Source organism: Phytophthora cinnamomi (assembly GCF_018691715.1).
Source record: "Phytophthora cinnamomi strain GKB4 chromosome Unknown Contig50, whole genome shotgun sequence".
Lineage (NCBI taxonomy): Eukaryota > Oomycota > Peronosporomycetes > Peronosporales > Peronosporaceae > Phytophthora > Phytophthora cinnamomi.
Window position 1 is genome coordinate 1,416,014 of NW_027150983.1, and position 22,957 is coordinate 1,438,970.

At 55.5% G+C, this 22,957-nt stretch overlaps 1 protein-coding gene across 1 annotated transcript; it reads left to right on the forward strand.

Moving 5' to 3' along the window:
* Positions 1 to 936: 936 nt before the first annotated feature.
* Positions 937 to 22,573, forward strand: IUM83_06722 (putative transmembrane protein; the record flags this gene model as incomplete). The annotated part of the gene is made up of 4 exons (XM_067930952.1): positions 937 to 1,257; positions 1,343 to 1,561; positions 1,631 to 16,417; positions 19,457 to 22,573. The coding sequence occupies 4 exons, from the start codon at positions 937 to 939 to the stop codon at positions 22,571 to 22,573; spliced, it is 18,444 nt and encodes a 6,147-aa protein (XP_067789780.1).
* Positions 22,574 to 22,957: the final 384 nt, after the last annotated feature.

Genomic DNA, 22,957 nt, shown 5'->3' on the forward strand with positions numbered 1-22,957 from the left:
CGACGGCCCAGCCAGCAGCCCGAGACCAAGACCACCGCGAGCCGTTCCACGACCAGCACGACCAGCACGACCAGCACGACGAGAGGGACCGGTGGAGCACGACCGCACCTCCGCGTTCGCCTCGCCCCTCGCAACCGGGCTCACCCAACCGCCGTCGCAGCGGTAGTCCAAGGCCGCGTGCGAACACCGGTGGCGACTAACGTGTGCCAAGCGTGGCTTGTTCCTGGGGACATCGGCTGCGAGCATCGGGCACCGCTCCGTTAAGCTTTCGCTCAGCGTCAGATTGGGTTGCGCTGCTACAGCGGGCGCCATTGGGAATTGGTACCGTTCGCTGTGGGCGAGCGATCCGACTTGCGCATCTGCACAGACTTTTGAATTGCTACGTTGTTAATTAATACACGTTGCTGTTTGGTTACCATAGACCTCGTGCGTAAGAAGTTCGACCGTAACTTCTCTATTCGCGCATCTGGAAGAGCTCCAGACTATATTATAGTCTGGGAGTGCCCTAATCTGGGAATCCAGATTATGCTATGTACTGTACCAACAACAACAAAAAATCAACTCCGAAATGATTGGCGGCCTAGGACATGCCGGACGCCTAGACTGCTGGGTGGGTCTCTTGTTACTAGGCTGGCGCCAATGCGGCCATACCAGTAAACGGATCTCCAGGAGGCCACCAGGATGGGACGCAGTCTCGTGGGTCCATGCACCCACCTGCGAGTCGCTTTCGTCTGCGTTGGAAAGGCCGAGCGCCGTCCCCGGTGCAGCAATTGAGCTCCAGCACGGAGCAACGTGCGCTTCCTGCTCGTGGTGGATACCCACCTACCTACGTACTTACCTACTTGCAGTCTAGTGCACACGTCAACTATGGGTCAGCCATTTCGCGTTCCGACCTTTCGGTGCATGGGCGCCTCTTGCTGGCGGATCTTTAGCGCGATGTCCTCGTCCCGCGTGACATGCTGCTGCCTGGGGCTTGCAGGGCTCGTGCTGGTGGTCGTCACCGCTGCGGTGGCGACAGTCGCAGCGACCGACCTGACCCCGGAGCAGGTGCAGGCGTGGATGCTCTCGAACGAAGACTTCGACTGGCAACAGCCCGAGGCGGCGGCCGTCGTGCGCATCGACGGCAAAGGCGCGCAGGACGCCGCCGGCAACCTCTACTTCTCGGGCTCCAAGACGCTCGACAGCAGCGACGTCGACCTGTTGGACATGTTCGTGGCCCAAGTCAAGGCGGACGGCTCGCTCGGCTGGACCAGACAAGTACGTGGCTCGACCAAGTCGTCCGACGATCAGGGGGTGGCTCTAACGAACGGGTGGGGTGTTGCGGTGGATGGACGAACTGCAGTGGGGGACGGACCAGGCGGACGCCGCGACCTTCATCACCGTCGTCAACGAGACGGACGCCGACACCGGCGCGACGACCCAGTACCTCTACGTGGCCGGGTATACCTGGGGGTACCTGGACGAAGGCGGCCACGCGCTCAACGGCTTCGGCCAATACGGCGGCCGCGACGTCGTGCTGGCCAAGATCTCGCTCAGCGGGGACAAGCTCTGGATGCGCCAGGTATAATAATGTCGGCGATGGATGACGACCAGCTTGTGCTCATTTGTTTGTGTTTCTTGTTGCTGCCAGTTCGGAACGACAGCCAACGATTTCGCGTATGGCGTGGCGCTGGACGGCGGCTTCAACACGCTGCTGCTGTCAGGCGGATGTGTGACCAACCAGGTGGATGAGACTGTGGAAGTGGACGTAGCGCAAATGCTCGAGACCAGGACGCACGCGGGGATAATGTTCGACTACGAGGCACAGGTCATGGACCCGAACGCGCGCTCCAGCGTGGATAACCGGCAGTACGACTTCGCCGTAAGCCTGAATTTTAAAGGAGACATATTAGACTATGCTATGGACGGCGGGGTGACGCTCACGCCGAGAAGGAGGAGGATCAGAGAAGGAGGGCTGGTGGCGGAGTACGCCGTGGTGCTCAATCGCCAGCCACTCGCGGACGTTGTGGTTCAAGCCGAAGACGTGCGACTAGTAGACCCAAGCGGAGAACTCGTTCAACAGCTTCAGTTTTTGACGTCTCAGCGCGTCGTTTTCACGCCGGCAAACTGGAATCGGGAACAGTACGTACGCCTTACTGCGGTGGACGACGCTCTGGCTGAAGGTAGGCACTACGCCGTTGTCACCCACTCCGTGGCTAGTGCCGACCCAAATTTTGATGGAGATAACACTCCTTTTCTTACCGGCCGCAATGTCACCGTGCAGATCGACGACAACGACCTCGCCGGAGTATCCTTATCGAGACAACACGCGTTTGTTGCTGAAGGTGGTGGGAAAGATAGCTACGATGTGGTGTTAAACTCGCGTCCGTGGCACCCTGTCAAGGTCGTGATCGTGCCTCTGCATGGCATGCAAACGGCTGTAACACCAGCGACATCGAACACAACGGCGGTAAACGGCACTACTGTGCTTAATTTCCTTCCTGAAGACTGGGATAAACCGCAGCGTGTGGTGGTGAGTGCCGTGGACGATTTCGATTCAGAGGTGGAGTTCGGTGGACTTTACGACGGCGGCCCTCTTCTTCATTACACTGAGAGCAAGGACATTCGATATCATACCCGTCGACCGCAATGTTTTGATGTGCCGAACTGCGACCCTCTCAATTCGTCCGTGTGTATTTTGTCTGAGGTAGAGCTTCAAGATGGCCAAACTTCCGTCCGGGTATGTGATATTACGAACGAGTGCGCATTCGCACAAGGCAATGGGGCATGTATCGCGAATGTGGCGAATAGTGGAACGGGATCTGTACCAGCACGCTTCGGAAATCCGCCGCTAAACCCCGGAAGTATTGATGACAATGTGACAAACATGAGCTATGTGACTCTTATTGACATCCTCGCATCTGAAGAAAATGATACCGATCTTGTGGCGCTGTCTGATGCTGCGGCGGATCGAAACGTGTCGACATTGGACTTCGTGCCACCACCACCTGAGCTGCGGAGCTTTGTGTTAAGTTTCCTGGGTCTGATGAATGTGGAGCAGGCTCGGAAAATGAGTGCGAATCCGAGAAATGTGGTGCATACCATCTGCGCTGGATTAGTTCGCCTTGAAACAATGCGCTGGGCGTTCGAAGAGTGGCCAGCTGGCTATGCTGATCGCGTCCTGGATGCCGTGCTCGCTATGTTTCCGCAGGGCTACGCGTTAGAGCGGCATTCGTGGAACTGTGGCATGGCGAGCTTTCTTCCGAGTAACAGCATCGATGTGAGTATTTGGGACAATGACCCTGGCGTCACGCTATCTACCGCCGCGTTGAACGTTACTGAAGGCGACACTGTCGGTTCGTACTACGACGTAGTTTTGAATGCCCCGCCAGCGATCGGAGGCCATGCACAGATTGTTTCTAGCGCCGACAAAGCCCAGATCTCGTCCGCATATTGCTCCGTCAAACTGTCGGATACATGTGGGTTCTGGGGCAAGAACTTTTCAGCCCTCGCCTATGTTGTCTATGACCAATCTGCATGGAGTTCACACAGTATCCTAGCTCCAAACGTGAGCATAGCGATTGTGGGGAACTCACAGGTGGCGATAACGCCGTCAATCTTGACGTTCACAGCAACAAACTGGTTTGTACCACAACGCGTCGTGGTGCGTGCAGTAGATGATGCTATCGCAGAATTCAACGCGAGCTATACGATCTCTCATCGCGTGCAGAATTCCCCCTATGGATACACGAACACCACAGCGTTTTGGTTTCAAGGCACGATCGCACCTGCAGGGCTAGAGCTTTATCCGTCGTGGAATGCTGTGGGTGGGGGTGCAATTCCTTACAACCCAGTGCCAACGGTCATCCACTCGCCGGACCACATGCGCTTAAATGTGTTCGTGCGAGATAATGATGTAGCAAAGGTGAATGTGGTAGTCAACCAGCCTCAGGCAAAGCTTGCAACGAAAGAGGTACGCGACGCAACTGACTGGGTGGGGGATTACATCACGGCGCTTGGGTTTCACGATTTATCGGTCTCAACTACTGCTACAACCAGCAAAACGATTGATTCAGCGCTCCAGAACATCCTGGTGTTTGCCTCAGGTGTCAAGACGTTTGTGAAGTTCCACTTGCCGCATTTGCACGACGGAGATACGTCGCTCGCTTTCTCCGGGGCTACGCTAGTGCTCCATCAGACCCCGTACAAAGTATTCGACGTGTCCGAGCTGGATGGTGGAAGCAGTTCAAGTGATTCCTCCGGAGAAGTCAGCTTCTCAAAGGAATACGAGCTAGAGGTTACGGTGGTGGACAACGCGTGGACAACAGACGGCATCCGTAATGCCACAGCGTCACCCAAACCGTTAGCATTCCTCTCAAATGGCGCGTCGATGCAGGTCACTGCGACAGTGGAGAATAGTCGTTCCATTGAGGTGGACATCTCGCTGTTGCTGGCCCAAGTCTTGCCCACCCGACTGTCCGTTGTATCACTGCAAATTGAGGTGCTATCGGAAGGAGGCAGCACTGAGGCCATCGCCGCTACGCAATTATGTTCGTCGGTTTTCGAGCGGAAGCTCCGCCCCCTTTTGTCTCTTTCATACCAGTTTCCAAATATCCTAAGTGGTCTGCCAGCCACACAGAGCTCAACTGCCGTATCGCTGACAACGAAAAACCCTCTGGAAGCCTCGCTTGCCACAAGTGGGGCGAAATATAACGATTCGGTCGACAGCACCGCCGATGTGGCTTCCACTGCAAGCGAGAGCGAGCCATGGTGGGAGGTGACACTGCCTCAACTGACGAAACTGGGCACGCTGGCGGTGTTTCTACCAGCATCTATCGTTGAAGAGAACACAGATTCCGATACTCTTAATATCGTTCTGATTGCATCACTGAAGGCGTTTGGTTCCAAGGCGATGTCGCTGGAAGACGCGCTGGCGTATGGATGTCCAAGTGCGTGCCCTCATGTACAGCAACTACCTGTTCGGAAGGGTATTCTTCTCTGGGACATCCAAGCTGGTGCAATTGCTGTGCGTATCTACCGTGAGGGGACGGGAGCGTTGCAGCTTTCACAGGTTCAAGCTTTCGAGCCGTTCATATCCGTGACACCGACAGCAAATGGGGCTGGGATTCGCTCTCGGCTGAAGATGGATTGGGGGACGAACACTGCACTGTTGCAATCGTGGCGTCTTTTGCAGACGGTGAGACGATCCGAAGACGAAAACCTAGCCGTTGGTATGGCAACCAGGCAGAGCAGCACGAACCCGAGCGATGCGCTGTCGTATTTGGCTGTGGACGGCCTGAAGCACACCGAATGGGACCCTCTAATCGTTCAGGACGAAGGGAATAATGATACAATGGCAGCAGGGAGTACACGAACCGATGTGGATAATAATCCATGGTGGGAAGTGGACCTCGGCAGCGTGAAGCCTATTCGTTCTATCGTGTTGTATCCGTACGTGGGAAGTCACTACGACGAGCTCTGCGCGCCTGTGGCACCTACCGGAAGCAATGGTTTCCCAGCATGGAGTGGCGACCTGTACGATTACAGTCACACTGACACGTTGTTACAGCTCACGGCTCCATTTGTGCAGCAGTTCGACGTACTGCTGTCCACCCAACCACTGACGAACACCGACGGCACTGGTTCTGGGGTTTCTGCTACTGCCACCAAGACGCTCTCGTTTTCGTGTGCCAACTACACCAACGCAATCACGTGGGATAACATTTTCTCGACAGCTCAGTTTGTGACTGTGCGAAAGCGAGGCACTGGAGTATTGATGCTGAATGAGGTGGAGGTCGTACGCTGGAATCCAGCCACAGTGTCACGCTACTTGCTGCTTGATTTGTTTGGTTCCGGAGTAAAGCCACTTGCTGTTGCTAGTGTTCAAGTCTTCCCACCTAGCGATGTGGGCCCCACGGACTCAACAACGCTAACCGTGCCGGCTCCGATACCGTACACAATCCACAGTGTGAGCTCGCAACTAGCGAGTACAGGTGCAGGCTCCGCAAGCGCGCTGCTGAACGCTAAGGACAGCACTCAGTGCTATATAGCGGGCTCCTCGACCTTCCACGAGTGGGTCGTTCTGGATTTCAATGCGTCAGTGGAGATTGGGCTTGTCGACGTCAATGTAAATGTGAGTAACTGCTCAACAGCCAACGTGGAGTCTGTAGCAGAGTTCTCTGTTGCATCTCATGGCTCGGTGCTGGATGGAATTCGCAGTGACGTTGCATCTCAAGCTTTAACTTCGGAGGGACTGTCAAGTACATGCGCGCTGGATGCTACGGGGGCTGTTGTCGCTCCATCTTCGCAATGTAAAACCTACGTTTGTGGAGGAACGGCATGTCAGGCGCCTTTGAGTGTGACGAATGCAGCTGGGAGTAGCTTGGTAGTCAGCGACTTCGTGGACGTTGCCGTCCTTGGGAAATCGGAACTGCTGCCAGTCGATCGACTTCCGTTCTCTGTGAACGAGCATCGCACCTTGTTACTACGTGACAACCCTGTGATCATCTGGCCGTTCGATGATGCAACCAAAGTGCTTGTTAGCACTGACGAGAGTGAGACAGCGTGGGAAGGGAATAATCGAGCTACGGGCGCGTTAACACTGCCGACCACTACGACTTCCGTGGATTTGGCTATAGATGATGTCTTGGAAGCTACTTTCTTCTCGGCTGCTGTTGCAGTTCAGCCGGCCATGAGCTCATTCTCGCTCGAGTTTTGGTTCGACATTAGCGCGGAGTTCATCGCTGCAGTGGAGGACAATCTCCCGGCTGAGACTGTCACAATGTACGGCAACGATGCAAACGGTGATCAAGTGCCCTTCGGTAGTGTTGGGGTTAGCAGCAAGACTGGTCGGTTCTACTTCGAGATGACAAACTCAGCTGACGGAACGGTGTGTAGGACGGACCTCGGTGAAGATGCCGCTGTGCTGCCAGTCGCTGACAAGTGGCACCAAGCAGTAGCAACCTACGACCCTGCTTCGTCGAGCATCTCCCTTTTCATCTGCGTTGCTGGGCAGCTGCAGGCTACGAACTGCTATACGAACACAATAACGTGCAACATGGCGTTGCTGAGTCTTACGCAAAAAATTCTTCGATTCGGAGCCCCAGAGCTGAATGCTGATGGTGGTGGATTTATTGGGAAGCTCACCAGTGTGGCGTGGTTCGTTGGAGCATTGACAACCACGGAGATCATGGACCATTATCACGACTTTCTCGATGGTGTGGTAACTGATGCGACTGCGGCGCACAACACGTACACGATCGGGCTGTCATCTGAGCCTCTGAGGCCTGTTACGGTGAAGATGAATGCGGAGAGCGCGTGTTATCGCTTCAACTTGTGCAACGTGTCTGTTATACCAACTGTGCTGGTGTTCACGACGGAAAATTGGAACCTGCCCCAGCTCGTGCACGTTCTTGCCACGGATGACCAGCTCTACGAGGGTTTACACACCACGGACGTGTTCCATGCAGAGTCAAGCCCAGAGTTGTATCAACTCACGTCCTCAGCTAGCACTGCTAGTGTGAACAATGTCACTGGGGGTCAGCAAGATATCGACGAGATTGTGTCCGCATTTTTCCGCGATCTAGTGCTCTACGGTGTCTTGCAAAGCAGTGACGAGCGCCTGGCTCGGCAAAACGTGTTGGTCGATTTGCAGATGCAATGGGCCCAGCAACCTGTGAAAGAGGTCGTTGTCGCTGCCAACGTGTACTCTGAGATCATCTCCATCTCGTCTGTGCTAGTAACTATAACCGATTTGACCGTGCCTGGCATCGAGTTCTCCACCGCATCTCTAAGCGTTTCTGAAGACGGTAAAGGCAATGATTACCAAGTGGTGCTGCTCTCAGAGCCAACCCAAGAAGTTCAAGTGAGTCTCCACATTGCCTCCGACTGCTATCGGCGCTGCGTGTCAAGCCCTGTTTGTCCGTCACACTCGGTTGAGCTCGCTAACGGCACGTTCGTAGCAGCAGGAGACGACTCTTTCTTGAGTTGTGGCGATGATACGGAGAGTATGAGCACGAGTGATCTGTTGTGCAACATCACCGTCTCCCCCGACATCCTGGTATTTACCCCGGAAGACTGGAGCTTGCCGAAAACAGTGCGAGTTCTCGCGGTTGATGACCATCTTGACGAAGAAGACGTGCACTTAACCATAATTCGCTCTACGTCAGCGAGCCTGGATTCAGTCTACAACCTGCTCGTGCTGCCAGACATTGTCGTGGCAATCGCGGATAATGACAACACGGACATGGAGTACTCGACGAAGGTTGTTTCTCTGTTTGAGAAGAGCTTAGCGCTGTCCACTCTCAAGTACCCGCACGCGGACTACTACACGCTCAAGCTACTGACTGAGCCGTATGCCAACGTTACCATTACAATGAGCAATGAAGCTAACGCCGCGTGCTATCGGCGCTGTGGCTACCCTTTTGATGAAGCCTCCTGCGGCCTACCACGTCAGGAAAGCGTAAGCTTGGTGCATTTACGGTCGAATTCGTCGCGGGAAATTCATCAGATATCCCTGAGCATGACGAAGATAACGGAAGTGCAGCGAATCGTGACCTACGCGAACCACGTGGACCAAATAATCCAGCTACAAGTCTCAGGTGGATTCGGTTCGGAGGTTCAAGCGATCGTTTTCCAGTTTACCGCTGCGTTTAAGACGCGATTCACTTCTAGCGATGCTATCGCTGTCGCTACAAGCTACGGAAGCACGTTTTCGATTTCAAACAGCGCAGGTACCAGTACAGCAGCTCTCGACATGTTCGCCACGGCTGTGCAAGTGCAAACAGCAATAAATGGGCTGTTTCCTGGAGCGACGAACGCCGTAAGTGTCACGCGGGACATCCAGTATACGGCATCGACACTAACGTGGAGTATCACGTTCCTGCGCTTTGTGAGTGCGGACGGCACGTTTCCACTGCTATCTGCAGCCGCGAATGGGGTGATTGAAGGTGCCGTGTCAAACCAACGCGTAAAAGCAAGTAGTGCTCCTACCGGTGCACTGACGCTGAGCTATGGTGCCGCGACGTTCTCAGTATCAATACCACCTACTGCCGCTGCACTCCAAACTACTCTGGGCTCACAAGCGGGGATCTATACGGCATCAGCTTCTCGACAGCTGCTCAGCAGCGGGGGCTACGGATTCCAGTATAGCATCACCTTTGTTAGCGTAGACACCTTTGCGAGTTTGGTCGTGAATTCCACTACCGGCATCTTGGCTTCCCCCGACGCTACGACCCCGGTATCGATATCGGTGGTACAAACCCAGTCACCGGTGCTGATCGGCGGGGCCTTCGTGATCGATTACTTCACCCCACTCAACATCACCACATCAGCCAAGGCGAGCCGCACAGCGCCGATTTTTTGGAATGACTCCGCAGATACACTCGCCACCAAGTTAGGACAGCTCCAAGGCTTAGCGAATGTCACGGTGGCTCGACAACAACTATCGCCAGAAGGAGGGATGGCTTGGACGGTCCAGTTCCTGCAGAACTACGGGAATCTACCCAGCATGATCGCAACTTCGGTAAACCTGACGGGGAGTGGCGTCGCGGTGGGGGTGAGCACTGTGCGGGACGGCGAACCCTTACGCGGAAACTTCACCGTGCAAATGGGAGGCTGGTTTAAGAAGACCGACCCGCGTACAAGTCGCGTGTACATGATGAACCTGCCGCTGAAGAACACTACGGCGTTGCCCTTCAATGCGACGGCTTGGAAGCTTCGCAGAGCCTTGTTTGCGCTGAACATCACGGAGTTGACCAACGTGACGCGGGCTGGAGTGGACTGCGACGTCTTTAACGTCTGCAACGGGTATACGTGGACGATCAGCTATCTCAACAGTCCAGGGAACCTGCCACCTATTGCTGTCTTCGCGGACAATACCATGCGCCAAGCCCCCGGCATGACTCTCACCCCCACGACGGTGGCCAACGGAACGTACTTGGGAGGTAGCTTCACGCTGCGGCTTGAACTGCTCGATCCGAACACGAATCGGACGTATGTTGGCACCACGTGGAAGCTGCCTGTGAACGTGAGCGCGATAGGCATGGACGAAGCGTTAGAAGCGCTGCCTTTTGTGCGCTCGAACCGTGAAGCAGAATATGATCCAGAAACGAAGGTGTGGCGAGGTATCAAGTTCGATAAGGGCGTGCGCGTTTACCGTGAGGGCCCCTATCTCGATGGAGGCCACACGTGGCGGCTGGAATGGGCGCTACAAGACTACTTGCGCTTCGCCGACCTAAAAATCACGATGGATGTATCGCAAGTAACGCAGGAAATTGAGCCTCTACCGGTGCCGTCGGAGCTGGATCTGCAGGGCAAACCGAGATGTTCAGCCATCCCCACAGCTCTTTTCCAAGCGGATCCGACGGATCCATTAGGCCTGCGCGGCTTTTGTGTCTACGCTATCGCCAACGAAACAGCTCAAGAACGATTCCTCTGCAACTACACAGTTCTGGATCCGTGGATCGTATTCACCCCTGAGAATTGGTGCGTTCCGCAGCAAGTTCAGCTTGAGGCTGTTGACGACTATCTCGACGAGTATACCGTTCAGAACGGCTCCGTGACGTTCTCCGTGGTGACGCATACCGTTTTCAGTGACGACTACATCTACTTGGCGCTTCCACTTCCAGATGTCACAGTCAAAGTTGAGAGCGACGACGTCGCCAAGGTTCTCGTGTCCGAGTCGGCGCTCGAGGTCAGCGAGGACGGCGTGCTCGTAGCTCAATACTTTTTGCAGCTGAACTCGGAGCCACTGGCTGATGTGGAGATCGTTGTTCTGCCGTGGCTGGACAGTGACAACACGAAGTGCTATCGCTTCGGGTTGTGTAACCTCACGCTTCCTGTGAGCGAGTACATCTTCACGCCGCAGAACTGGAATGTGCCCCAGAGGGTCGTAGTGCTCGCCACTGATGACAGTCTGGATGAGTACGATATACACATGACGGGCATCTCGCATGTCTCGTACAGTGCAGACCCGAAGTACAACACGATTCCTACGATCCCGAAGATCAATGTGGCCGTGCACGATAATGACGTGTCGGCCTTCGTAGTTAACAAGGCCAGCGTGTTTGTGACCGAGGGACTTGGGGCCATAGACTCCTACACCGTCGTGCTGGCGACGGAGCCCTTCGCGAAGGTGACGGTGACCGTCACGAACGTGGGGACTGTGGGGAATTATGTAGTGCCAAGCCCCACGAAGCTAGTTTTCACATGGCGCAACTGGAATACACCGCAGATTGTTAACGTGACGGCGTTTGATGACCATACGCAAGATCCCGTGGGCTCTTCCAGCACTCTCAATCACACTCTTACCACGAACGATTTGATCTACGCTGCTCTAAAGAATCTGGCAGCAGTGACGGCGTTTATCACTGACAACGACGTGTCGGGGATTGAGTTGTCCACACATGAGCTGCACGCACCCGAGAGTAACACGAGCGTGCTCTCGTACAACGTCCGCCTCACATCGGAGCCGTGGTTCCCGGTGGTTGTACATCCAAACGCCAGTCACAACTGCTACTTACGCATTCAGAGCGGAGAGCACATTTGCAACGCCAGCATTTTGAGCACCTCCACTTCACTCTACTTCGGCGCTACGAATTGGAGTGTGTGGCAACCTGTGTCTCTCATCGCTGTGGACGACTGGCTGGACGAGGCGAATGTCCACACAGCTCGGATCTCGCACGCGTCCATCAGTTCAGATCCTTTATACACCGTCGCGGATTACACAGCAACCGGTGGAGATCTCACACTATACATCACCGACAACGATGTTTCGTTCGTGAATATCTCCATCCAGAGCACGACAAACCAGCTCCACGTTGCTGAAGGCAGCTTCAACGACTCGTACAGTGTGTTCCTGAACTCGGAGCCGTACGAATACGTGACTGTGACATTGCGTCCCGCGATCGAAAAGATCGTTAGTCTCGCGGACTCGAAGAGCGTGTATACGCAGCCGCAGGTAGGAACTGCCTTCGGTTCTTTCTCGTCGTCGGGTATGACTCTGCTGGGTACGGAGACTATCCGCAGCATTCAACTAGTCTTCACTCCTCTGGACTGGTCGCTTCCGCGGGTTGTAACCGTGTTTGCCATCGATGACGGAATACCCGAGGCTCCCACGCAGTACTCTTCCGTTCTCCACGCCGTCTCTAGTGCTGATGCGAACTACAACATCTCCAACAGTTCTATCGGCGTTGTTAGCGTGTCTGTGATGATCAACGACAGAGAGGCGATTCCACCTCCACTGCCGTTAACTGCGATATTTGACAGCTCCGGTTCCAAGGTCAACATCGCCTTCGACTCATCGGTTTACCACGCGGCGTCGATGAATGTAAGCTCCTCGGGGACGTACGTGACTCTCCTCAAGACCTTTCCCTGCAGTCTTGTATTCAACCTCGCTACTGCCAAGTACTCGCTGGGCTCCGCGGCCGACTGCTTATGGGTGGATGGTAAAAACTTACGCATCGAGCTCAGCGCTGGAGCAACCTTGGCGGCGGCGGACAAACTGGTCCTGAACGACTGCAGCTCCTTCGTGGACCAATACTGCAACGCCACCGACGTGCTCCGCGCGCGGCCTACCAGCCGTGCGTTTTCTCAGGCCACCATCGCGGTGCAAGTTCCGAGTAACATTGTTCAGCCAAGCCCAGTGCTTGTGGTCCCCGAGAACGCTGGCAGTTGTGGTACCTGGTCGGCCGATGCGTCACTGTCGAGTGGAGCTGGTGGGCGGCCGTTTGCGCAGTTGCTCTGGTTCGCTCTTCCTGCCTCGCTGTACTCCAGCTCCATCTCGCAGACAAGCGCGGATGCTGGTTTGGCGTTGTATCAAAGACTCAACACCGGCCTTGAAGTGCTGTGCCAGAAGTACAAAGTCGACTGGATGACCGGAACATCGCTCATTACAGCAGTTCCTCCAGCAGACGTCACTCTGGCTGCCGCTGCGAATGCCAGTGCTGCGTCAGACTTCTCCCTGCTGTCCACCATGGCGCAACTTCGCTCCGCCTGCTATCTGCGATCCGCTGCGCAAAATGCTACGACAGCGGGGGCGTTACTGCTTCCAGTGAACAGTTCTCTGCTGGAACCGGGCACCGGATATCGCGTAGGCTTGAAGCTTGTGAATGCCTTCGCTCAAACGACGGTTGTCTCGAAGAACATCAGTGTACAGAGCCAACCAGGACCGGCAGTCTTCATCGTGGGCGCTTCCAACCAGACCGTGACGCGAGTCGGATTTCCAGTGGTGTTGCAGGTGGACGCTGTAGTGAGCTGTCCGACCCTGTCGAGCTCGGATGTCGCCTATCGCTGGACTACAACTAGCAAGAGCTCAGACGGCACTGGTTCTGTGGCCACGGTAGACCTCAGCCAGGCCAACTCGGCACGAGACCCACGCGTTTTCCGTTTGGCGCGTTCCATTCTACAAGCGGGTCTCACGTACACGTTCCAAGTCGAAGCGTACATGAAAGGAGCGTCGCCCAGCCAGTCGTCAAGCAGCTTTGCGTCGATGACGGTGGTTGTCTCGAGTAGCTTACCTGAAGTCACCATTACGGGCGGCAACTGCGCTCTTGGTGAGCGAGATACCTTGGTCCTTGATGGCTCCACAACGGTGGATCCTGACGCCTCAAGCACAGCGTTCACGTACGCGTGGACGTGCCAGGATGTCACGAACACATCCAGCTCGGCCGTGGCGGCCTGCATGAATGCGTCAGTCACACCGTCAGTTCCCCTGGCATTGAGCTCTGCAACTGGGGCCGTTCTACGAATCGCTCCATTCAACCTCGTCTCCAATCGGCAGCTGAACTTCTCGTTAACAGCGGGCAAGGACGCTCGCAGTGCGACAGCTTCGAGTACTATTTGGACCGTTGCGGGTTATCTCCCCGTCGTTCAGATCACCGCATCTGCCGCGAAGATCAATCCGTCCAGCCGCTTATCGCTCACGGGGGTGGTGAGCTCGGATTATCCCTATACGACGCGGTGGATTCAGACTCTCGGAGACCTCGTTCTCCCCACTGCAGACGTCAGCAACACGAGCGACGCGTTCACGTTGCCTCTTACGAGCGCGAACAACGCGATTCGCAGCTTTAAGCTGACGCCTGGACTCACGTACAACTTCCGACTTGTGGCAACCGACACTGAAGGCAACGTCGGCTTTGGATCCGTCACTGTGATCGTGAATTCCCCTCCTACATCGGGCACTTTCAGTGTGAGCCCGAGCTCTGGATACGCCATGCAGGACTCGTTCACGCTCACGTGTTCATTATGGAGCGACGATGTTGAAGACTACCCTTTGTCGTACTCCTTCGGAGTCATTTCCGCGGCGAACTTCGCGGTGCTGCAGAATAACGCGACTGATGTCAATTCACTGGTAGTCCAGGTGCGAAAGTCGATGACGCCGTTGGTGGCGTCCCAGCTGTCACCTTCAGCAACTACGAAGATGCTTCCCCCGGACAGCATGGCGGACAGCGAAAACGTCACCATTGTTGCGTTTATCAGCGATAGACTGGGCGCAGCGGCGCTGGCTTACACCACCATCGAGGTGCTGCTACCTGAAGCAGCCAAGGAGCAGCCTACAACGTTCGTTTCGAGTATGTTTGACGCGAACTACGATCTGATCTCTAGTGGCGACGCATCGGAGGACGTGCGCCAAGTATTGTCGGCGGCCATGGTGATGGAGAAGGCGTTCGGCTCGTCGTCATCGGATGGATCTACCACAGGAACACGCCGCCTTGCTGGTTGTCCGGAAGGATTCATGGGAGTCAACTGTACTACGGAGATTGCAGTCGTGCAGAAAATAAATGCTGCCATCTTGGCGACTGTGTCCACCGCGGTTAGTACGGTGGAGCCAAGTAGTTCAGGTCTCGGCCAACAAGCGCATGTCCTTGGTTCCGTAATGCGCGGCGCGCCACAAGTGTTGAGTACGAGTGAGATCAGTCTGGCCACGCAGCTCAGCAGCGGCATCGCGGGCACCGCGCTCACGTTAGACGCGCCGGGCGAATTCTTGGATTCGACGAGTGATACACTGCTGGAGGTGGTATTTGTGCTTGTTGGACTTGCTGGGAGCTCTAGTACCAGCACAGCCAGCAGCGCGCGCCGACTTACAAACTCGGAGAACGTCACGTGCTCGGATTCCAATGAATCCGCTCGTACCCAGGCGAACTGGGACTACATGGTGCGCACACTTCAATCCCTTGCTGCCCTGAGCAGTGACGGATTGCTCGCTGACGAAACCCCTGCAGTGTTGGAATTTAGTGGCGTGCGCACCTATTCTTCACGAGGTTCTAGCTTGACGGACAAGCCCACGAGTGACCTGTCAATGACGCTCACGTCGACGTCAGTATCGTGTCTCGGATCGGATCTCTACCTCGATGCCTTCTCTCTCACCAAGAGCCCGCACTCCGCGTGCACGTTAAACGAGTCCGAGGTGATTTCTCGACTCACTCTGTTCTCGGTGCACTCGCAGACCGGGATCGATCAAGCTGCCACGGCGAAAAATTCCTCTTCTGACGCGGGTGTGGACATGCAGATGCTAGCGAGTACGAGCACTTGTGTCCGAGCTGCTACCGAGTCAATGACATCGGATGGATCCGAGACTGAGACGACGACGAAGTGGGTGCCGCTGGTGGCTCTCACAATTCCGCACGAGCGTGAACTGTCGGCCATTGAACAGAGAAACTTCTCCACTGCCTGCAAGACTTGGGACACGGAGATCTCTAGCTGGTCGGTGGACGTGTGCTTCAAGGACGACAGCACGAGCACGAGCGAAATGACAGTGTGCTACTGCACAGAGGTGGAGTCGGCTCTGGAAGTGTTGGTGACGTTGGAGGAGCGCTTAGACTTCTACGCACTGCACCCGGAATTGTACCGGAATGACCAGCCCTCTCTCGTTGTCAGCGTCACGCTTGCTGTCCTCGTTGGAGTTTTTGTCATCATAGCTAAGGCTGGACAGACCCTAGATGCGCGTGACGCTCAACGGGAGAAGATCACGACCATCAAGAGACTCAACCGAGCCAAGTGGAGTGAACTGGAAGCCCGCACTCAAACGACAAACGTGTTCGAGGACTTTGACTCGTTTTACGTGGCCGAGAAGAAGAAGAAGAGACTGGAGGCTCGCCCCCCTTCGGAGGCACCGACAGCACCTACAGACGTGGGCGAGTCTTCGGCGGTGCTCTTTTCGTCATCTACGCGCGGGGTCCTCTTCGAGGAACCAACAAACGAGCCGATCGACACAACGGTGCAGCTTCCTGACGAGGCTCGTACCCTGTTCGGGTCATCATCCCTGGTAGACCGACAGTATCGCCGTGTTACGCTGCTCTTCCGCCTGAGTAACCTGGCATTGATGTTGCTCGGGATTTTGCTGCTGTTTGCGGGGATCGAAGTGCAGTTCGTGCTTGGACGGACTCCAGACGAACTTGTGCTGTATCTGTACGGAGGACCACTGGGAATCACGCTCATGGTGGGCGGTGCCACTTTGGTAGCAGGAGGAATCGCAGGGGTTGTTCTGGCGCGACGAGAGGCATCTCATGCAGCCCGGACAGCGTATTTATCTTCGTTGAGCTTTGGTTTGTTGGCCCAACTACTTGTTGTCATGTTCGCATTTCACTTGCTCGAAAACTTCAACGCTATGCCACGAGGTGTGGCCCTGGCACTGCGCTCTCACTGGGATGCCTTATCCTCCGACGACAAGACACAACTTCAAGTAGCGTATGGATGCTGTGGGTTCTTGGCTGTCAATGAGGAAGTCTCTTGTCCAGAGGAAGCACTCGATGCGATCCCTCCTCGCACGTGCTCGGCCGTTCTTGGTGCTCAGGCATCTACATTATTTTCTAGCTCGTTCGTCTACGTGGAGGCCTTGTTTTTCGTTGAGATCGCGTGTGTAGCGCTGGCAAATTTCCTCGTGCGGTGGCGTCGGATTCGGCTGATCCAGCTTGCTAGTGGTGGTCCCAACGCTAGTGCGGAGGCGTCGATTGTTCGCTCGCTGGTATCCGTTGCGCTATTGTGCTCGCTGCCACCGCTGTACGCGTTACTAGCTTGTGCTGCTGCTGGAGGTGTGTTTTTTGGGGTTGATTTGATGGTTCAGTGGGGTGCGATGGCTGATCAGCTCGTTGCTGCGCTGTTCGGAGTCGAAATTGGCGCCTTGATAGTCGCCGGAGCTGCCGTGTATTTTCTCATCACTATCTGGGCAATGTACGCGCTGGGCAGACGTGATGTCCGAGCTCTACGCTGGATCACTGGGATATCGTTTGCCTTCTTTCTGTTTACACTCGCAGTGCGCGCGTACTCGGGGCGGATTCGTTCCGACTTTTACGTAGACCCGTCTATCAGTCGAGCTATCGAGGCCAAGTACACCGCACTTTCACCTTCATCAAGTCTGCTGAGTCTGGAAATGGCTTTGGTCTGTTGCGGCTTCCGAGACCACACGCAAGGAACCTGTGTGAAAGACTTGTCAGATGCAGATGTGCCCACCTGTCGTGAACAAGTAGAGACAGCACTGCAGCGTGCTTTGGCCCTGGGGATTGACCGCCTCACAGGGTTTGTAGTGGCTGAAGCGGTCGTGATAGTTCTCCTCGCGTGGTTATGTCTACGCATTCGACACTTTGCTGCTTTGGCTGTAGTTGGTTCCACACAAACGACTATCGAAGTCCCCAGCGCTCGTCAACCATTGACACTGTCCCAACAAACCTTCGTAGCCGTGTTGGCATTGTTGAGCCTCGTGGCTGCTGCAGCCGGGATTGGCGTTCTGTGCCTGGGTATCGATGTGCTCTTCGAGCTCAATGTGCTACAGTTGTCGTACTTGCTTCGGGTGTTTGACCGTCGTCTTGGTGTGTATCTGCTCATTTTCGGTGGCGGAATGGAACTCTTTGCGGTATTCGGCGGTATCGTAGCGTGGTTTGGCGCACAAGATACCCATCGACGTCCAAGACTTAAGACAGTAAAGAAGTGGCTAGTTAATTGCTACTTGGTGGCGTGTGTTGTGTTGTTTATCACCGCATTCATGTTGGTTGGCGTGGGGCACAAGCTTTCAATTCGGTTAGCGCCCACGATTGAAGAAGAGGATGCCACTGCCAAGGAGCTAGCGGTTGATATGCGCCTCAAGGATCTATGGATCTCTGCACCGTCCAATACAAAACTGTTTGTACAGAATACTCTTCAGTGTTGCGGTTATGAGCGCGTTGAAGCGGCCAACGGATCCGTGTCATACACGCTGCAAGCTGAGCAATTTGGGTGGCGGCGCCTCACGTCCACGTCCACGTATCACGTTTACAGCTCGAGAACTGACCTGGAATCCCATAGAACGCGGGTGCTCGCAGAGACTGGAGCAGAGGTGACACTGCTAAGCGACGATACGCAATGCCCGATTGATGCTACCGACGGGTGCTCAAACCCCATGAAACAGTACGTCTCTCGTGTGGCCCGAATCGCCTGGCAATTATGCAGCGGGCTGGTCGCTTTCAGTGTTGCAGCATTATTTTGTGCCAGCGGCTTAAGTGACGTCGATCAACACGAGAGAAACTGGCACCCTGGTTGGCGACTTCGCATTGGACGTTCAGCATACCTGGTCATGGTTCTGGCAGGGACTTTAGCTGCGTTGGCGTGTTTTATCCTGGGCTTGGATGTGGCTGTGGGCTGGACGCTCTTCAGCTCCAGCGCATTCCAAATGGTGTTCGCTCGCTCAATGGGCTCGGTGTTGATGCTGTATGGTGTGCTTGCTCTACTCGCTCACGCTTACTCAATTCGAGCCGCTCTCCAGTTCAGCGTGCATCAATTATTCCTGCAATGTGTTGCACGACTAGTACTAGCTGCCGCTGTGTTTTCGGCTGTTGGGTTCACGGCTTATCTTTCGCATTATTCCTCAGCATCGGACGCGAGCTGGCGTGCGCGGCTCGCGGACTTTCTGGATGAACAATGGAGCTTATTGGAGCCATCCACACAGAATGCGATAGCGCTCGAGTTCTCGTGCTGTGGATTTAATGACCCTGTGCTGGTAGCTGGTCACGGTGTCGTGTTTGATCGCCCAGCACTTGGATACCCGGACTGTTCACTGGCGATCTCGCGCGGCTGCAAGGGTCCTCTTCTTACGGGAGTTGAGTCCTCGTTTGCTTGGTTGTTCGCATTCCTACTGGCACTTGCGCTGATGGAAATCGTGCTTTTCGTTCTTGGTGCACTTGTCCTGCGTGACGTCCGGAATTACGAAGGGGAAGCCTGGTTTGCTCTGGAAAGCAGGCTGCGCTACGTCGCGGGTAGCTTCCGGCGCGACTTCCGGCGACAGCACGTGCTGGTGTCTATTGGTGCGAGATTTGACGCTCGGCTCACCCGTGCTCAGCGTGCAGTGAGTGTACTTTGCGCTTGGGCGGCGTCACTTGCAGTGTATGCCGGTTATTATGCTACAAAAGGCTGCTACCGGACGTCGTTGAAGTCGTGTGAGCAGCCAGGTGCTGGCGAACTACTTGGCTTCGGGTTAATATATGGTGGTGCTGTCGGCCTCGCTGTGCAGACTGTTACCATCGCGTTATTTGAGCATGTGCGGCACCGAGCCGACGATGAAACCAAGGAGGTTGCTACGGCTAGACAGCGCAAGGAGAAGGTCCTGCTATTCCGTGCACCGTGGTTTCGACGACGACGAGCAGACACGCAAGAGTCTGTCAAGGTCATGGAGCAGTCGATCGTCAAGGGAGAAACTTCTACGCTTGATGCGACGCAAACCACGACCGAGGAGCGCTGGTTCGTATGGCTCACTCGCTTTGTAGCCTTGACATTTCAGACGTGCGGTGTGGTTTTGTTCTTGGGAGGTTGTGCCCTTGCAACACTGCTCGGGTTACTCCGGTTGGGCTACAATAATTCTCTGTATGGTGTGCCACTCGACGAGGACGTGCTTGAGCTGCTAGCACTTGCAGTTGCACTAATCGTCGTCTCCCTGCTCGCGGCACTGGCCAACGATCTACGCGAGCAGCAAATTAAGCGCCCACTTCGTCGAAAGATGACTCCGGTGGTTGTGACGCTGGTAATTGTGGCGATCGCTGCTGTTCTCGCGTTGGGTGCCGTGCTTCTCGCTGTGTTTATGATCCACGAGGTAGTACAGGACGACGCGAGCGCCCTCAATAGCTGGAGTGTCCGCACGACGGGCTTTAGTGTGGTAGAGCGTCTCGAGACAGCGTGGAAAGAAGAGCTCACAGGCTATGCTAAGGATTCCGCACAGCAAGAACTGCACTGTTGCGGGTTCTGGAGCGCGACAGACGCGCCGTTTCTCCCGTGTCCTGAAGGTGAACCCGTGGAAGTCACTTACGAAGCGCTGAGCGTCAGCGGTACGGTCGTGACCGAGACAAAAAATGAGTTTACCGCCTTGCCAGGGTGTCGTGCTGGGATGCTCGCGCGCTTCCAGCGTGGCGCGGATGTGGCGACGTACTGTGCACTTACCGCTGCAGGTTTGTTGTTCTTGATGGTGGTCACCTCGCTCTTTCTAGCGCGCGAGCTAGCGATTTCCAAGGACTCGAAGCTGAAGTTGCGAGTGCCAGACTCTGGCACCAACGAGGACGAAGGAAAGCGAGACGTACGCGAGACTTTCGAGACCGTGGTCGGGCTCAAAATCGCTGCACCAGCGCGGGGAAAGCTGCGCTCTCAGCTACTGGCTTCGAGTTTGGATAGTGTGGCGCCTACGGTGGCAAGTGAACTGGCGGCGGCACCTTTGAAACACGAGCAGGTAATTATCTCCAGCGAGCCATCAGACCAAGTGCTGCATGATGGTGATGATAGCGCGAAAGCCGCTGCTGATTCGGGAAGTGTTGGTGACGATAGCAGTGCTAGTGTTCCGTACCCGGCTTCGATTGTGTACGTGGTGTTCACGATTTGTCTGGTTTGGCTAGCAATCATGGCCTATGTCGTGGCGATTAGTGCGATGGAGCTGGGTTTGGCCACGTCTTGGCACTGTGTGTTGGCCTGGGCTGTGGGGGTGGCGACTCACGAGCTAGTAGTGGAGCCTGCAGTGATTTTCGCGTCCATCGTAGCGCGCACGCTGCGTGACTGGTGGTCGCGTACTCTTATTGCAAGAATCATCCGTCGGGGTCGCGCTCTGCTGCGTATCGGACCGCAAGACACGAGGGCATTGGAACAACTCGGCAAGTCATTGACATTGTACGACCGCTTGCGTTATGCTGCTGCCGTGCGAATTCAGCGCCGTCTACTAACGAAAGTCACGCGCTCACGCTATCTGCGTCAGCTGCGTGCTTACAAGCAGGAGCAGCATCGCCTTCTTGCAGTTCAGAGGCGCGAGACGCTGCGTAAGACGCTGACCAATTTCAGCGAGGAAGAGATCGAAGCCTTCCGCTTGTTGTTCGCCTCTGCGGACGCTGCGCAGCTTGGATTAATTTCGCACACGGCCATTGCGCAGGCCGTCTACGAGCTGGGTGTGCATGTGCCAGCTACAAAAGTCCGGGAACTGCTTGAAGACTTCGACCCAGCGTACGCAGACCTCGTGGACTTCGAGCACTTCTTGTACGGCATGCACTGTGTGCGCGTGTATCACCAGGAGCTACAGACTCAAGACGCAGAGCAGCCGAAAGCCAAACGGGTCGACGACGAGAAGCTCGTGAGCTCGTCCGATCGGTTCGGTCCTCGTGCCGACCCGAGAGCTGAGCTGCTGGTGAAGCGACAGAATCTGTTGCGTGAGCTGCATGATCGTCGCGAGTCACTCGCACACAAGCTGATGCGCAAAGTAAGTGGGAAGCTGCCTCCGGTGATGCAGCGAAGCAAGAGCGTGAAGTCGGGGGCCATCGACGAGGGCAGCGAGATGCAGGCTGATGAGGAGGAGGCCGCAGCAGGTGCTCAACCTACTGGGACTTACGTGTTCTGGCAAAACCGCAAGTTGTCGCCCAAGAAGCGCGCCCTCGAGTCCGTCCTGAAGAAGAAGCACCACGAGAGGTTGCAGTCGGAGAAGCGTGGGGCTGCCGAGGAGAACGATGATGTCCATACGACCGCTAGAACAGCCGTAGGGCTGGATTCAGGTCCTCGACCGAAGACGTCAATATCTCCAGCCAAGAGGGCTCTGAAGGCCATGGCCAGTAAGCGTGCCTTGCCCTCTCGGGGGGCCACGGCAGCAGCCAGAACGGAGACAGTAGTGCCACCGCAGTCACCGCAACAGGTCGAATCTCCAGCTCCGCCTGCACCTGTTCCAGCCAACGACAACGAGGAAGACACGCAGCCTGTTCAATCGGTGGATGCTATCGACGAACCGCGAGACGGCAGCAACAAGGTGGTGCCTGTCGTCACGGTCGAGCTCGAGGCAGGAAGCAGCGGTGACCTGGTCGAGAGCAGAGCTGCAACCGCAGCCGCCATCGTTGACGAGCCCAAGTCGTCTCCGAAGGCGCAGGAGACCAAGCCGTTCGGCGCGTACATGCTGCTTACCAAGCAGCAGCCGCCGTTCCAGCTGCAGAGGAGGCAGGAGGCGCCCGCAGCGGCAGGAGAAGGTGAGGAGGGCGAAGGCGAAGTTGACGCTGCTGCTACTGCTCCCGTATCTCGGCCTGTGACTGCAGAGAAGCCCAAGACCAGCGGCGCCCAGAGCGCGCTGGAGAAGGCGTTGCTCAAGAAGCAGAAGGCCAAGACCAAGCCCAAGCTGTAGCAGTTGGTGCAATAGAGCGTATCCAAAAAGTGCACGTTGAAGTTGTCACGTCCCAAAACTGTAGCCCCGCACCGGAAAGTGAGCAGTTCTGTAGTGCCTCCGTCGCCACTGTAGTAGTGGGATAAGAATGGCAACTATACTACTATTTCATGATTTAGTATTAGACAACTACTAACAAGTAATCACATCAGTACTATTGTCGAGATAAATTTTCTAGCAGTACTGAAAGAGTTAACTTGGTCATGCACTATGGCTACACCCAAACCCTGTTTACATTAAGCGTTCCTCTTGATATACTTCCCGCCACGCTTTGCGGTCACGTGCGAGAGCCACCCATGAAGTCCCGACGGGTGATACTGCTCAGCTTGTCCGCTAATCTTGTGT